Source organism: Nipponia nippon, unplaced genomic scaffold (assembly GCF_047370975.1).
Source record: "Nipponia nippon isolate SJK-2023a ecotype South Korea unplaced genomic scaffold, ASM4737097v1 scaffold_38, whole genome shotgun sequence".
Lineage (NCBI taxonomy): Eukaryota > Metazoa > Chordata > Aves > Pelecaniformes > Threskiornithidae > Nipponia > Nipponia nippon.
In genome coordinates, this window is record NW_028262356.1 from 1,934,428 (window position 1) to 1,949,628 (window position 15,201).

Sequence of the window (15,201 nt, forward strand, 5' to 3'; positions counted from 1 at the left end):
CGGCCGCCTCCGCCCGGCCCCGCCCACCGCGGCCCCGCCCACCCCGCGCCGAGCGGGAGCCGGCCGGCGGAGCCCCGCCCACCCGGACCGCACGCCCCGCCCACCAGAGGGCCCCGCCCCCGCCCGCACCTCTGCAATGCCCCGCCCACTACGGCAGCCCCGCCCACTCGCACCTGGGCAGCCCCCGCCCACCAGGCCTCGCCCCGAGACCCCGCCCCTCCCACAGAGAACCCGCCCCTCCCGCAGACCCCGCCTCCCATAGAGACCCCGCCCATCCCGGAGACCCCACCTCCCACGGAGACCCCGCCCCTCCTTGTGACCCTGTCCCTCCCGCAGACCCCGCCTCCTTGATGCCCCGCCCCTCCTGGAGACCCCACCCCTTCCAGAGACCCAACTCCCCCTGGAGACCCCGCCCCTCTTGGAGGCCGCACCCCCCGAGACCCCGCCCCTCTTGGGGAGCCCCGCCCCCTTTGAAACCCTGAGATCCCCCGCCCATTGAGACCACGCCCCCTTGAGACCCCAGCCCTCCCTGAGACCCCACCCCTATTGGAGCCCCCCACCCCATTGGAGCCCCCCGACACCCCGCCCCCTCGAGACCCCACCCCTTTGAGACCCCGCCCCCCGAGGCCCCACCCCCTCGCGACCCCGCCCCCCCAGGAATCAGCGCGGGGGCAGGCGGGGCACCGCCGGGTTTATTCCCCGCCCCCCCCCCCCGGGGGGGGAATTGGGGGGCGGAGGGGGGGGGGCTCACCTGCCCCCCGCCCCGCCCCCCCCCGTGGCCCCCCTTGGCCCCCCCCCGCGTCGGGGGCTCCCGACATCATGAGGAAGAGGACGATGGGGATGATGTACATCCACTGCGGGGGGAAACGGGGGGGGGGGCACCCCAGGAACCCCCCCCCCCCCCGGGAAAATGGGGGGGGGGGCCCTGAGGGGGGGGGGCCCAGGAGGGGTTTGGGGGGGCCCAAGGGCTGGGATGGGGGAGTTGGGGGGCCCTGGGGGGGTTGGGGGGCCCAGGAGGGGTTTGGGGGGGCCAGGAGGGGTTTGGGGGGGCCCAGGGTTGGTTTTTGGGGAGCTCAGGTGGGATTTGGGGGGACGTGGGGATGGGTTGGGGGCCAGGGGGGGATTTGGGGGGGCCGGGGGGGGGGGGGGTGGGGGGTTTTTGGGGTGCCCCTGGGGGGTGAGGGGTTTTTGGGGTGCTTCGGGGGGGATGTGGGGGACATGGAGGGGTTTTGGGGTGCCTGGGGGGGGGGTCAGTGCACACAGGTGAGTTTTGGGGGGTTGGGGGGTGAAGAGGTTTTGGGGGGCCCTGGGGGGGGGGTGAGGGGTTTTTGGGGTGCCCCTGGGGGGGGCGAGGGGTTTTTGGGGTGCTTCGGGGGGATTTGGGGGGACACGGAGGGGTTTTGGGGTGCCTGGGGGGGGTTGGTGCACACGGGTGAGTTTTGGGGGGTTGGGGGGTGAAGAGGTTTTGGGGTGCCCCTGGGGGGGGGGTGAGGGGTTTTTGGGGTGCCCCTGGGGGTGTGGGGGGTTTTTGGGGTGCTTCGGGGGGGATGTGGGGGACATGGAGGGGTTTTGGGGTGCCTGGGGGGGTTGGTGCACACGGGTGAGTTTTGGGGGGTTGGGGGGGGGTGAAGAGGTTTTGGGGTGCCCCTGGGGGGTGAGGGGTTTTGGGGTGCCCTGGGGGTGTGGGGGGTTTTTGGGGTGCCCCGGGGGGGGATGTGGGGGACATGGAGGGGTTTTGGGGTGCCTGGGGGGGGTTGGTGCACACGGGTGAGTTTTGGGGGTTGGGGGGGGGGGTGAAGAGGTTTTGGGGGGCCCTGGGGGGGGGTGAGGGGTTTTGGGGTGCCCCGGGGGGGATGTGGGGGACATGGAGGGGTTTCGGGGTGCCTGGGGGGGGTCAGTGCACACAGGTGAGTTTTGGGGGGTTGGGGGGGGGGTGAAGAGGTTTTGGGGTGCCCCTGGGGGGGGGTGAGGGGTTTTTGGGGTGCCCTGAGGGGGGATGTGGGGGGACATGGAGGGGTTTTGGGGTGCCTGGGGGGGTTGGTGCACACGGGTGAGTTTTGGGGGGTTGGGGGGGTGAGGAGGTTTTGGGGGGCCCTGGGGGGTGAGGGGTTTTTGGGGTGCCCCTGGGGGGGGGCGAGGGGTTTTTGGGGTGCTTCGGGGGGATTTGGGGGGACACGGAGGGGTTTTGGGGTGCCTGGGGGGGGTTGGTGCACACGGGTGAGTTTTGGGGGGTGGGGGGGTGAGGAGGTTTTGGGGTGCCCCTGGGGGGGGGGTGAGGGGTTTTTGGGGTGCCCCTGGGGGGGGTGAGGGGTTTTTGGGGTGCTTCGGGGGGATTTTGGGGGGCCACGCACGTATTTGGCGAAGAAGGACTTCTGCTCCTGGGGGTTCTTGGCGCGCTGGGCCTGCTCCTGCTCCAGGTGCCGGATGAAGGCGGCCGTCTCGGGGCTGTGGGGGGCCGGGGGGGTCACGGGTCCCCCAAAACCCAGCCCCCCCCCCCCCCCCTTCCAGAGGGGTCCCCCAAACCCCCCCGGCCACCCCACGCCTCAAACAGCCCCCTGAAACGTCCCCCTCCCCCCGCCGCAGCACCCATGGGGTGCCCCAAAATGGGCCCCCCCAAAATGGCTGCCCCAAGTGGCCCCCCTAAAATGGCCCCCCTAAAATGGCCCCCCCAAAATGGCTGCCCCCCAAATGTCCCCCCATAGGGTCCCTGCGCCCTCTGCCCCCCCCCAGTGTCACCCCATCCCCCTGTGCCACCCCCCCCCCGTGTCCCCATGTCCCCGTGTCCCCCCCGGGTGCGGGAGAGCTCCCCCCCCCCCCCCGTGTCCCCCTGTCCCCACCCCACAGAGGCCCTGCGTGTCCCCCCGTGTCCCCAAAGCGTCCCCCGTGTCCCCCCATGTCCCCAAAGCATCCCCCGTGTCCCCCCGTGTCCCCAAAGCGTCCCCCGTGTCCCCCCATGTCCCCCCCCATCACTCACGTGGCAGCAGATGGCACTGGGGACCTCCAGCACCACGTCCTCCACCGCGTCCCCATGTCCCCACCGTGTCCCCATGTCCCCACCGCGTCCCCATGTCCCCGCAGTGTCCCCATGTCCCCGACATGTCCCTGCCATGTCCCCACCGTGTCCCCATGTCCCCACCGCGTCCCCATGTCCCCACCATGTCCCCATGTCCCACCGTGTCCCCACCGTGTCCCCGTCACTCACGTGGCGGCGGGCAGGGGCTGCCGCAGGGCCACCGAGGTGTTGAAGGCCTCCAGGGCCACGTCCTCCACCGCATCCCCATGTCCCCACCGTGTCCCCATGTCCCACCGTGTCCCCACCGTGTCCCCACCGTGTCCCCACCGTGTCCCCGTCACTCACGTGGCGGCGGGCAGGGGCTGCCGCAGGGCCACCGAGGTGTTGAAGGCCTCCAGGTCCACGTCCTCCACCTCCGCGCCCCGGCAGGTCCCCGGCACGGCCACCACCCCCAGGGCCACCACGTTCCCGGCCACGTCCACGTGCAGCGTCAGCTGGTCCGAGAGGTGGGACTCCACCAGGGCGCACTGGGGGACAGGGGACACGGGGGGACAGGGTGACGGGGGGCACCGGGGGGACACGGGGTGATGGGGGCACCAGGGGGACACGGGACACGGGGACATGGGGTGACAGGGGGCACCGGGGGGACACGGGGTGACAGGGGCACCAGGGTGACACATGGGGTGACAGGGGACATGGGGACATGGGGTGACGGGGGGCACCGGGGGGACACGGGGTGATGGGGGCACCAGGGGGACACGGGACACGGGGACATGGGGTGACAGGGGGCACCGGGGGGACACGGGGTGACAGGGGCACCAGGGTGACACATGGGGTGACAGGGGACATGGGGACACAGGGTGACGGGGGCACCAGGGTGACACATGGGGTGACAGGGGACATGGGGACACAGGGTGACGGGGGGCACCGGGGGCACACGGGGTGACGGGGGCACCAGGGTGACACATGGGGTGACAGGGGACACGGGGACACAGGGTGACAGGGGGCACCAGGGGCACACGGGGTGACGGGGGCACCAGGGTGACACATGGGGTGACAGGGGACATGGGGACACAGGGTGACGGGGGGCACCGGGGGCACACGGGGTGACGGGGGCACCAGGGTGACACATGGGGTGACAGGGGACATGGGGACACGGGGTGACAGGGGGCACCGGGGGGACACGGGGTGACAGGGGCACCAGGGTGACACATGGGGTGACAGGGGACACGGGGGAGGGAGTGTGGGGTGATGGGGGGGACAAGGGACAGGGGGGACAGGGGGACATGGGGGGGGGACCGAGGGGTTATGGGGTGACGGGGGCACCGAGGGGGACACAGGGTGACAGGGGACACTGGGCGACAAGGGATGGGGGTGATGGGGGGCACTGGGGGACGACGACAGGGTGACAGGAGGACTGAGGGGGACATGGGGTGACAGAGGCACCAGGGTGACACATGGGGTGACAGGGGACACGGGGGGGACACAGGGTGATGGGGGGGACAGGGGGACATGGGGGGGACGGGGGTTATGGGGTGACGGGGGCACCGAGGGGGACACAGGGTGACAGGGGACACTGGGGGGGGCAGAGGGGGACAAGGGACATCAGGGGACAAGGGGACATGGGGGGGAGAGGGGTTACGGGGTGACAGGGGGCACTGGGGGGGACATGGGGTGACGGGGGGGACACCGAGGGGAGACAGGGTGACAGGGACACCAAGGGGGGACAGGGTCACGGGGGGGACACCGAGGGGGGACAGGGTGACGGTGGGGACACCAGGGGGGAGAGGGTGACAGGGGGACCAAGGCGGGGACAGGGTGACAGGGGGGACACCGAGGGGGGACAGGGTGACAGGGGAGGACATCGAGGGTGGCACAGGGTGACGGTGGGGACACCGGGGGGGACACAGGGTGACGGGGGGGGACACAGGGTGATGGGGGGGACACAGGGTGACAGGGGGGACACCGAGGGGGGAGAGGGGGTGTGGGAGGGGGATGGGGGGGGACACAGGGGACAATTGGGGGGACAGAGGGACAACGGGGGGGTCCCCAAGGCGGGGGTGGCCCCCCCCCCCCCACTCACCGCCCGGAGGAAGGAGGTGACGTACTGGGAGCCGCCCTCCTGGCGGGGGATCCGCACCCGGTACAGCCCGTCCCTCGCCGCCACCTCCTGCGGGAGGGGGACGGGGACAATGTCACCCCCCTTTGCCAGGTCCCCAGGGGTCCCCCCCCCCCCCAACCCCCCCGGGTCCCCAGGGTCCCCCCCCCTCCAAACCCGCAGCCGGTTGCGGTCGTCCTCGCTGAGCTGCTTCTGGGTGAGGGTGGGAGCGGGTTCGGCGCCGGGGGTCCAGGCCAGCGTCCCCCGTTTGCGAAAGCGGGGGGTGTCATCTAGGGAAGGGACAGACGGACGGACAGGGGACCGGGTGGGGTGACCCCAATGTCCCCGTGTCCCCCTGTCCCGCCGTCCCCCGTGCCCCCCCCAAAACTCACCCAGCTCGAAGGAGTGCTCCAGCGGCAGGGAGAGGCCGCAGGCCTCGCTGTCACGGCTGTCACCGGGCTGCGGGGACAAAAGGGGGGGGGGGACGGGGGACGGTGGGGGCAGGGAGGGGACCCCGGGATGGGGACACCCCCCCCCGAGGAGGGGACCCCCCCCAAAGAGGGGGGACGCCCCCCAAAAGAGGGGGACGCCCCCCAAAAAGGAACACACACCCCCCCCCCCCGTCCCTTCCCCCCAAGAGGGGACCCAGGCCAGGCTCACCCCCCCCCTCATGAATATTAATGAGCCGGCCGGTTTTGTGCCCGCCCCTGATGAATATTAACGAGATGAGTGCAGGCAGCGGCGCCGGGCGTTTCTCGTGAATATTAATGAGCAAAGAAAGATTTGTGCCCCGCTCCTCATGAATATTAACGAGCCAACGCCACAACAGGGCAAGAGGCACTGGCCGCCCCTCATGAATATTAATGAGCCACGATTTGGGCCCGCCCCTGGTGAATATTAACAAGACAACCGCAGGCGGTGGTGCTGGCCATTCCTCATGAATATTAACGAGCTGGCAATCGGTAATAGCTGCCTGCTCGTGAATATTAATGAGGAGGTGGGGTACTGTCTGCTCTCTGTCATGAATATTAATGAGCAGACACTGGGCACCGCCCACCCACTTATAAACATTATAAATTAGTGTGGGGCAGTGCCCGCCTTCTCGTGAATATTAATGAGCTGTCACCAGTCGGGACCTGTTTTCATGAATATTAATAAGCTCCATTAGCCACGATCATTAATATTAATGAGTTGTCACCTACCAGCCCCTAATTTCCATTATTAATGAGTCGTCACCAGCCGAGACTCGCTTCCTCATCCATATTAATGAGCTCCCACTCAGCAGTTCATCTCCCTCATTATTATTATTAACGAGCTGCTCATAGGGCCTGCCCCCCAATAAGCCCCTGTGGGACAGTCCCCGCCCCCTCCTGAATATTAATGAGCCATCATCAACCAATACCTCCTTTATCATGAATATTAATGAGCTGGCACCTCAGTGTTCAGCTCCCTCATTACTATTCATGAGCTGTTGCTTGGTAGCCCCTGCCCCCCCACGCCTGTCAGTCAGGGGGGCAGTGCCCGCCCCCTCCTGAATATTAATGAGTTATCCCCAGGGAAGACCTCATTAGTCACTAATATTAATGAGCTGCTGCCACCACCTGTGTTCTTACTCATGAATATTAATAAGGTGCCACCACAGAAAACCTCCTTACTCATCAATATTAATGAGCTCTCACTTGGTAGCCCCTGCCCCCCCCACGCCTGTCAGTCAGCGGGGCAGTGCCCGCCCCCTCCTGAATATTAATGAGCCGGCACGCGACATCACCCGCTCCCTCATTAATATTAATGAGCTCCCCTTGCCGAGACACTCCCCCCCCCCCCCCCATGAATATCAACGAAGGGGCTGGGGGGGGGGGCAAACCGGGGGGTTGGGTGGGTGTGTCCCGTCCCCTCATTAATATTAACGAGCGCCCCGTCAGGGCCCGCCCCCCTCATTACTATTAACGCCGCGCCCCCCGGCCCTGCCCCGCCGCTCACCCGCAGCCCGGGGCCTCCCCGGCAGCTCCCGCCGCCGCCGCCCAGCGCCGCCGCCGCCGCCGCCGCCAGCAGCGCCAGGCCCAGGCCCGGGCCCGGCCCCGGGGCCGCCCGCCGCCGCGCCGCCATCTTGGCCGCGCAGGGCACGACGGGAAGGCGGCGGGAAGGGGCGGGGCAAGGCGGGAAAGGGGCGGGGCAAGGCGGAAGGGGGCACGGCGCCGAGAGGCGGGAGCCGGGCGCTAAGGGAGGGGGCGTGGCTAAAGGGGGGCGTGGCTCGCCGGGGGGGCGTGGCTAAGGGGGCGTGGTCATCGCCCGCCGGGCCGCGGCGCGCGAAGCCGCGGGCGCCATCTTGAGGCGTCCCGGCGCCATCTTGAGCGGCGGCACCGTTCGCCCTCCCGCGGCCTCTGCGAGCCCTCCCCGGGCTCCCGTGAGCCCTCCCCGGGCCTCCGTGAGCCCTTCCCTTCCCCCGGGGCCCTCCCCGGCCGTATGGGCCGGCTGCGGCGCTGCCTGGCCCGGGGGGAGTACGGGCGGCTGCGGGACTGCCCGCTCTTCGAGAGCGACTTCCTGCAGGTGAGGGGGGAGGCCCCGCGTCCGCCCCGCCCGGGTCCCCTCAGCCGCGGGCACGGCTCCCCCCCCCCGCCCCCGCTTGTCCCCTCAGCCGTGGCCCTGCGTCCCCTTTGCCCGTGTCCCCTCAGCCGTGGCCCTGTCCCCCTCCTTGTGTCCCCCCAGCCGTGGCCTTGTCCCCCTGCCCGTGGCCCCCCACAGCCCTGTCCCCTCTCACCTGTCCCCTCAGCCATGGCCCTGTGTCCCCCCTCCTGTCCCCTCAGCCATGGCCTTGTCCCCCCGTACCTGTCCCTTCTTCTGTGGCCCTGTGCTGTGGCCTTGTATCCCCTCAGCTGTGGCCTTGTGTCCCCCTGCCCGTGTCCCCCCAGCCATGGCCCTGTGTCCCCCTCCTGTCCCCTCAGCCATGGCCTTGTCCCCCCCGTACCTGTCCCCTCTTCTGTGGCCCCGTCCCCCAGTCTGTGTCCCCCCAGCCATGGCCCCGTCCCCCTCCCTGTGTCCCCCCAGCCATGGCCCTGTGTCCCCCCTCTTGTCCCCTCAGCCATGGCCCTGTCCCCCTCCCTGTGTCCCCCCAGCCATGGCCCTGTGTCCCCCCTCTTGTCCCCTCAGCCATGGCCCCATCCCCCTCCCCGTGCCCCCCACCCTGTCCCCCTCCCCGTGTCCCCCCAGCCACCTCCCCCGTAGCCCCATGTGTGTCCCCCCCCCCGTCACCCGGTCCCTGTCCCCGCAGGTGACGCGCAGCGGCGAGGCGGCCAGCCGGGTGACGGTGGGCATCGCCGCCACCAGCCCCCTCCTCCCGCTCCCCGACCTCATGCTGCTGGCGCGGCCGCCGCCGGCGTCCCCCGAAGCCGAGGAGCTCCAGCTTTTCGGGTGAGCCCCCGTTCCCCCCCACCCCCCAGCACCCCGACACCCTGACCCCCCCCCCCCCCCCCGACAGCCGCCCTCCTCCCCGCCAGGCTGTTGCCGCTGTCCTGCGTCCGTCTGTCCCTGCACAGCCGCCGGCGTCACCAGCTCCGGGCGTGCCTGGTCACCGGCCGAACCTTCTACCTCCAGCTCCTGGCGTCGCCCCAACGCCTCCGTCGCGTCTTCGTCCGCTGGATCCGGCTCCTCTTCCTCCTCAGGGACCCCGGTGGGTGCCCCCCGGGACCCCCGGCCCCTCGGGGACTCCCTGGGGTGGGGGGGGGACCCCGGGCCCCCCCTGGGGACGGCGAGGAGCTGGGAGAGGGGGTGCCCGCCCCCCCCCCCCAATAAAGGTGGAAGGGAGACGGTGTGGGCCCCATGTGCTGCGACCGGCCCCGCCTCAACCCCAGGAAGGACAGACGGACACCCCGGTCACCCCTGGGGACTCTGTAGCCCGCCGAGAAGGACAGATGGTAACCCCGGTCACCCCCGGGGACTCCCACAGCCCCCCGGGAAGGACAGACGGACGCCCCGGTCACCCCTGGGGACTCCCACAGCCCTTCGGGAAGGACGGACAGACACCCTGGTCACCCCTGGGGACTCCCATAGCCCCCCGGGAAGGACAGACGGACACCCCGGTCACCCCTGGGGACTCCCACAGCCCCCCAGGAAGGACAGACGGACACCCCGGTCACCCCTGGGGACTCCCACAGCCCCCCAGGAAGGACAGACAGACACTCTGGTCACCCCTGGGGACTCCTGTAGTCCCCTGGCAAGGACAGACGGACACCCCAGTCACCCCTGGGGACTCTGTAGCCCCCCAGGAAGGACAGACAGACACCCCGGTCACCCCTGGGGACTCCCACAGCCCCCCAGGAAGGACAGACGGACACCCCGGTCACCCCTGGGGACTCCCACAGCCCCCCAGGAAGGACAGACAGACACTCTGGTCACCGCTGGGGACTCCCACAGCCCCCCAGGAAGGACAGACGGACACCCCGGTCACCCCTGGGGACTCCCACAGCCCCCCAGGAAGGACAGACAGACACTCTGGTCACCCCTGGGGACTCCCACAGCCCCCCGGGAAGGACAGACAGACACCCCAGTCACCCCTGGGGACTCCCACAGCCCCCCAGGAAGGACAGATGGACGCCCCGGTCACCCCTGGGGACTCTGTAGCCCCCTGGGAAGGACAGACGGACGCCCCCACAGCCCCAGGAAGGACAGACGGACCCCCCCAAACCCCCAGGAAGGACAGACGGACACAGGCGGGCGCAGCTGGGGGCTCCGTTTATTCCCGGGGGGGCCCCTCCCCCCCTCCTCCGGCCCGGGGGGGGGGGGGGGGGAGGGAGGTGTCAGGGGGGGCCACGCCCCCAGCATTAATCACCCCCCATTAATCACCCCCCATTAATCACCCCCCATTAATCACCTGCCATTAATCACCCCCCAATTAATCACCCCCAATTAATCACCCCCAATTAATCACCCCTAATTAATCACCGCCTAATTAATCATCCCCTAATTAATCCCCCCTCAATTAAACACCCCCAATCGAACACCCCCAATTAATCACCCCCTAATTAATCACCCCTCAATTAAACACCCCCCAATTAATCACCCCCTAATTAACCCCGTAAATTAAACACAGCTCCCCCAATTACCCCCCCAGTTACCCCCCCCCCCAATTAAGGTCCCCCCAGTTAACCCCCCCCATTACCCCCCCCTCCCCAGTTAAGGCCCCCCATCGCCCCCCCGCTCACCCTCCTGCCTCGCCGTCGCTGTCACTGGGGCACTGGGGGGGGAGAGACGTGTTGGGGGGCTGCTGCCGCCCCCCAGATCTTGGGGACCCCCCAAGGTATCGGGGACTCCCCCCAGACCCCAGTGACCCCCCCAGATCCCGCGACCCCCCCCCCCGCACCCCATATCCCAGCTCGCACCTCTCTCAGCTCATTGCTGGTGCCACTGGTCCCCTCCCGGACCCCGGGGTGCCCCCCCCCCCCATCGGGGGCCCCCCCCCACGATATCGGGGACCCCCCCCACAGGTATGGGGGAACCCCCAAGGTATCGGGGACCCCCCAGATCCCGGGACCCCCCCCCCCCGCACCCCATATCCCAGCTCGCACCTCTCTCAGCTCATTGCTGGTGCCACTGGTCCCCTCCCGGACCCCGGGGTGCCCCCCCCCCATCGGGGACCCCCCACGATATCGGGGACCCCCCCCAAGGTATCGGGGACCCCCCAAGGTATCGGGGACCCCCCAGATCCCAGCTCGCACCTCTCTCAGCTCATTGCTGGTGCCACTGGTCCCCTCCCGGACCCCGGGGTGCCCCCCCCCCATCGGGGACCCCCCCCACGATATCGGGGACCCCCCCACATATGGGGGAACCCCCAAGGTATCGGGGACCCCCCCAGATCCCGGGACCCCCCCCCCCCGCACCCCATATCCCAGCTCGCACCTCTCTCAGCTCATTGCTGGTGCCACTGGTCCCCTCCCGGACCCCGGGGTGCCCCCCCCCCATCGGGGACCCCCCCCCACGATATCGGGGACCCCCCCAAGGTATCGGGGACCCCCCCAAGGTATCGGGGACCCCCCCAGATCCCAGCTCGCACCTCTCTCAGCTCATTGCTGGTGCCACTGGTCCCCTCCCGGACCCCGGGGTGCCCCCCCCCCCATCGGGGACCCCCCCCACATATCGGGGACCCCCCCCACGATATCGGGGACCCCCCCCCGTACCCCGAATCTCCAGCTTGCACTCGGTGAGGGCCTCCCCCAGCTCGTTGACGGCCCGGCACCCATAGGTGCCCCCGTCGAAGGGCCCGGGCTTGCGGATCTGCAGCGTCAGGACGCCCTGGCTGTGGCGCGCCAGGAACCGCGGGTCCTCCCCGATGGCCACCTGGTTCTTCAGCCAGACCACCTTGGGCTGGGGGGGGGGGGGGAGCAGGGGGGGTCCCCAAAGTGCACCCGGGGCACCCCAAAATGCACCCATGCACCCCAAAACCCCCTGCACCCCCCAGGGCGTCGCCCTCGGGCCGGGGGCTGGGTTAAATGCACCCCGAAACCCCGGGCCTGGTTCTCCAGCCAGAGCACCTTGGGCTGGGGGGGGGGGGGGTCCCCCCAAAACGGACCCCACTGCCCCCCAAAGTGCACCCAGGGCACCCCAAAATGCACCCATGCACCCCAAAACCCCCTGCACCCCCCAGGGCGTCACCCTCGGGCCGGGGGCTGGGTTACAGCACCCCCAAAGGCGCCCCGAAACCCCGGGCCTGGTTCTCCAGCCAGAGCACCTTGGGCTGGGGGGGGCAGGGGGGTCCCCCAAATGCACCCAGGGCACCCCAAAACTCCCTGCATCCCTCATGCGTCACCCTCGGGCTGGGGGCAGGGTTAGGGGTGCCCCAAACCCCCTCTAGGACCCCCCCCCCGGGACCCCCAAACCCCCCCGGGACCCCCCACCCTGGGGTGCCCCCACACGGCGCAGTTGAGGGCGGTGCCCCACCCCCCCAGGCCCCCAAAACCCCCCCAAACCCCCCTTAGCCCCCCCAACCCCCCCCCCCCAACCCCCCTAGGACCCCCAACCCCTCCCCCGGGACCCCCAAACCCCCCCGGGACCCCCAAACCCCCGCACCTTGGGGTGCCCCCGCACGGCGCAGTTGAGGGCGGTGGTGTAGCCGGCCACGGCCCCCCCAACCCCCCCCAAACCCCCCTTAGCCCCCCTACCCCCCCCAACCCCCCTAGGACCCCCAAACCCCCCCCGGGACCCCCAAACCCCCCGGGACCCCCAAACCCCCGCACCTTGGGGTGCCCCCGCACGGCGCAGTTGAGGGCGGTGGTGTAGCCGGCCACGGCCCCCCCAACCCCCCCAAACCCCCCTTAGCCCCCCCAACCCCCCCCCCCCCCCCCCAACCCCCCTAGGACCCCCAAACCCCCCCCCGGGACCCCCACACCCCCCCGGGACCCCCCAAACCCCCGCACCTTGGGGTGCCCCCGCACGGCGCAGTTGAGGGCGGTGGTGTAGCCGGCCACGGCCCCCCCAACCCCCCCCCAAACCCCCCTTAGCCCCCCTACCCCCCCCAACCCCCCTAGGACCCCCAAACCCCCCCCCGGGACCCCCAAACCCCCCCGGCACCCCCCAAACCCCCGCACCTTGGGGTGCCCCCGCACGGCGCAGTTGAGGGCGGTGGTGTAGCCGGCCACGGCGCTGCGGTCCACCAGCGGGGTGAGGAACTGGGGGGCCGAGCGGAAATCGTGGGCCTGGAACTGGGGGGGCTTCAGCGTCAGCCCTGGGGGAGGGGGGAGACGGGGCCACGTCGGGGGGGGGAGGGGAACAACAACCCCCCGACACCCCCAAAATGCCGGGGGGGGGGACACACCCCCAGGTATCTGGGCTCTACCCCCAAAATGAGGAGGGGACCTGGGTGTTTGGGGGCCCCCCCAAAAACCCCGAGGGGACCCCGATATTTGGGGGGCCCCCCACAATCAGAGGGGGACCCAGATATTTGGGGGGGGCCCCCTAAAACCAGGAGGGAACCCCGATATTTGGGGCCCCCCCCCAAACCCCAAGGGCACCCACATGCCTGGGGGGGGTCCCCCAAAACCCCAAGGGCACCCACATATCTGGGGGGCCCCCCAAAACCAGGAGGGGACCCCGGTATTTGGGGGGGCCCCCCACAATCAGAGGGGGACCCAGATATTTGGGGGGGGCCCCCTAAAACCAGGAGGGAACCCCGATATTTGGGGGGCCCCCCACAATCAGACGGGGACCCAGGTGTCTGGGGGCCCCCCAAACCCCAAGGGGACCCCGATATTTGGGGTGTGCCCCCCCCCCACCTCCCCGAGGGCCCCCCCAAACCGCCACCCCCCCCCCGCGGGACCTGCTTTGGGGATGAGGGCGGTGTTGGTGGAGAGGCCGGGGGTCTCGCTGGGGCCGCACAGGTTCTCGCTGTACACCCGGAACAGGTACTCGTTCCCCATCACCAGCTCCGACACCGTGCAGCGGGGCGGCCGGTTGTGCTCGTACACCGTGAACCACTCCTGGGGGGTACGGGGGTACTTTGGGGGACAGCTATGGGGCTGGGGGGCAGCAGGGCGGCCGGTTGTGCTCGTACACCGTGAGCCACTCCGGGGGGGTCGGGGGGTCCGTGGGGGGGCTGCCGTGGGGCGGGGGGGCAGCGGGGCGGCCGGTTGTGCTCGTACACCGTGAACCACTCCTGGGGGGTACGGGGGTACTTGGGGGACAGCTATGGGGCTGGGGGGCAGCAGGGCGGCCGGTTGTGCTCGTACACCGTGAACCACTCCTGGGGGGTACGGGGGTACTTTGGGGGGCTGCCGTGGGGCTGGGGGGCAGCGGGGCGGCCGGTTGGGCTCGTACACCGTGAACCACTCCTGGGGGGTACGGGGGTACTTGGGGGACAGCTAGGGGGCTGGGGGGGAGCGGGGCGGCGGGGTGGGCTCGGACACCGTGAACCACTCCTGGGGGGTACGGGGGTACTTTGGGGGGCTGCCGTGGGGCTGGGGGGCAGCGGGGCGGCCGGTTGTGCTCGTACACCGTGAACCACTCCTGGGGGGTACGGGGGTACGTGGGGGACAGCTATGGGGCTGGGGGGCAGCGGGGCGGCCGGTTGTGCTCGTACACCGTGAACCACTCCTGGGGGGTACGGGGGTACTTTGGGGGGCTGCCGTGGGGGTGGGGGGCAGCGGGGCGGCCGGTTGTGCTCGTACACCGTGAACCACTCCTGGGGGGTACGGGGGTACTTGGGGGACAGCTATGGGGCTGGGGGCAGCGGGGCGGCCGGTTGTGCTCGTACACCGTGAACCACTCCTGGGGGGTACGGGGGTACTTGGGGGACAGCTATGGGGCTGGGGGGCAGCGGGGCGGCCGGTTGTGCTCGTACACCGTGAACCACTCCTGGGGGGTACGGGGGTACTTTGGGGGGCTGCCGTGGGGCTGGGGGGCAGCGGGGCGGCCGGTTGTGCTCGTACACCGTGAACCACTCCTGGGGGGCAGCCGGGGGGCTGGGAGGCAGCTATGGGGCAGCTATGGGGCTGGGGGGCTGCCGTGGGGGTGGGGGGCAGCGGGGCGGCCGGTTGTGCTCGTACACCGTGAACCACTCCTGGGGGGCAGCCGTGGGGCTGGGGGGTATTGGGGGGCTGAGGGGCACTTAGGGGGCAGTTGGGGGGCAGTGAGGGGGCAGTTGGGGGTCTGGGAGGGCAACTGGGTGTCGGGGGGCAGTTGGGGGTCTGAGGGGGCATTTTGGGGGCACTTAGGGGGCAGTTGGGGGTCCAGGAGGGCACTTAGGGGGCAGCTGGGGGTCCAGAGGGGCACTTAGGGGTCACTTAGGGGGCAGCTGGGGGTCCGGAGGGGCAGTTGGGGGGCAGTTAGGGGTCTGGGAGGGCAGTTGGGTGTCTGGGGGGGGCAGTTGGGGGTCTGGAGGAGCAGTTGGTGGTCCGGAGGGGCACTTGGGGGGCAGTTGGGGGTCCAGGGGGGCACTTGGGGGGCACTTGGGGGTCTGGAGGAGCAGTTGGGGGTCCAGAGGGGCACTTGGGGGTCCGGAGGGGCACTTGGGGGGCAGTTGGGGGTCCAGGGGGGCACTTAGGGGGCAGTTGGGGGGCAGCTGGGGGTCCGGGGGGCAGTTGGGGGTCCGGGGGGCACTTGGGGG

The 15,201-nt window shown here is 70.3% G+C and overlaps 3 protein-coding genes across 6 annotated transcripts in view; 1 reads left to right on the top strand and 2 right to left on the bottom strand.

The window, feature by feature from the left end:
• Positions 1–692: 692 nt before the first annotated feature.
• Positions 693–7,247, bottom strand: EMC10 (ER membrane protein complex subunit 10). The gene is made up of 7 exons (XM_087772943.1): positions 7,092–7,247; positions 5,504–5,570; positions 5,289–5,401; positions 5,097–5,183; positions 3,359–3,540; positions 2,352–2,445; positions 693–854 (listed from the first exon to the last, which is right to left on the bottom strand). Exons 1-7 carry the CDS (start codon positions 7,215–7,217, stop codon positions 693–695), a joined length of 831 nt encoding a protein of 276 aa, XP_087629069.1. The 5' UTR covers positions 7,218–7,247.
• Positions 7,248–7,370: 123 nt separating this feature from the next.
• GARIN5A (golgi associated RAB2 interactor 5A) lies at positions 7,371–10,017 on the top strand. Of its 4 annotated transcripts, none has more exons than XM_087773083.1 (3): positions 7,371–7,658; positions 8,380–8,519; positions 8,703–10,017. In XM_087773083.1, the coding sequence occupies exons 1-3, from the start codon at positions 7,575–7,577 to the stop codon at positions 9,958–9,960; spliced, it is 1,482 nt and encodes a 493-aa protein (XP_087629209.1). In that variant the 5' UTR covers positions 7,371–7,574; the 3' UTR covers positions 9,961–10,017. The 4 variants fall into 4 exon arrangements, with proteins under 4 accessions (XP_087629209.1, XP_087629208.1, XP_087629211.1 ...); XM_087773082.1 differs by having other exon boundaries at positions 8,587–10,015; XM_087773085.1 differs by having other exon boundaries at positions 7,380–7,658; positions 8,645–8,917.
• MYBPC2 (myosin binding protein C2) overlaps positions 9,824–15,201 on the bottom strand; it is a 41,417-nt gene continuing 36,039 nt past the window's right edge. The window contains exons 26-30 of the mRNA XM_087772945.1: positions 13,417–13,576; positions 12,689–12,825; positions 11,282–11,468; positions 10,309–10,341; positions 9,824–9,876 (exon numbers count right to left, since the gene is read on the bottom strand). Coding sequence (XP_087629071.1) covers positions 10,331–10,341; positions 11,282–11,468; positions 12,689–12,825; positions 13,417–13,576 — 495 coding nt within the window. The 3' untranslated portion in view covers positions 9,824–9,876; positions 10,309–10,330. The remainder of the gene's footprint in view (positions 9,877–10,308; positions 10,342–11,281; positions 11,469–12,688; positions 12,826–13,416; positions 13,577–15,201) is intronic.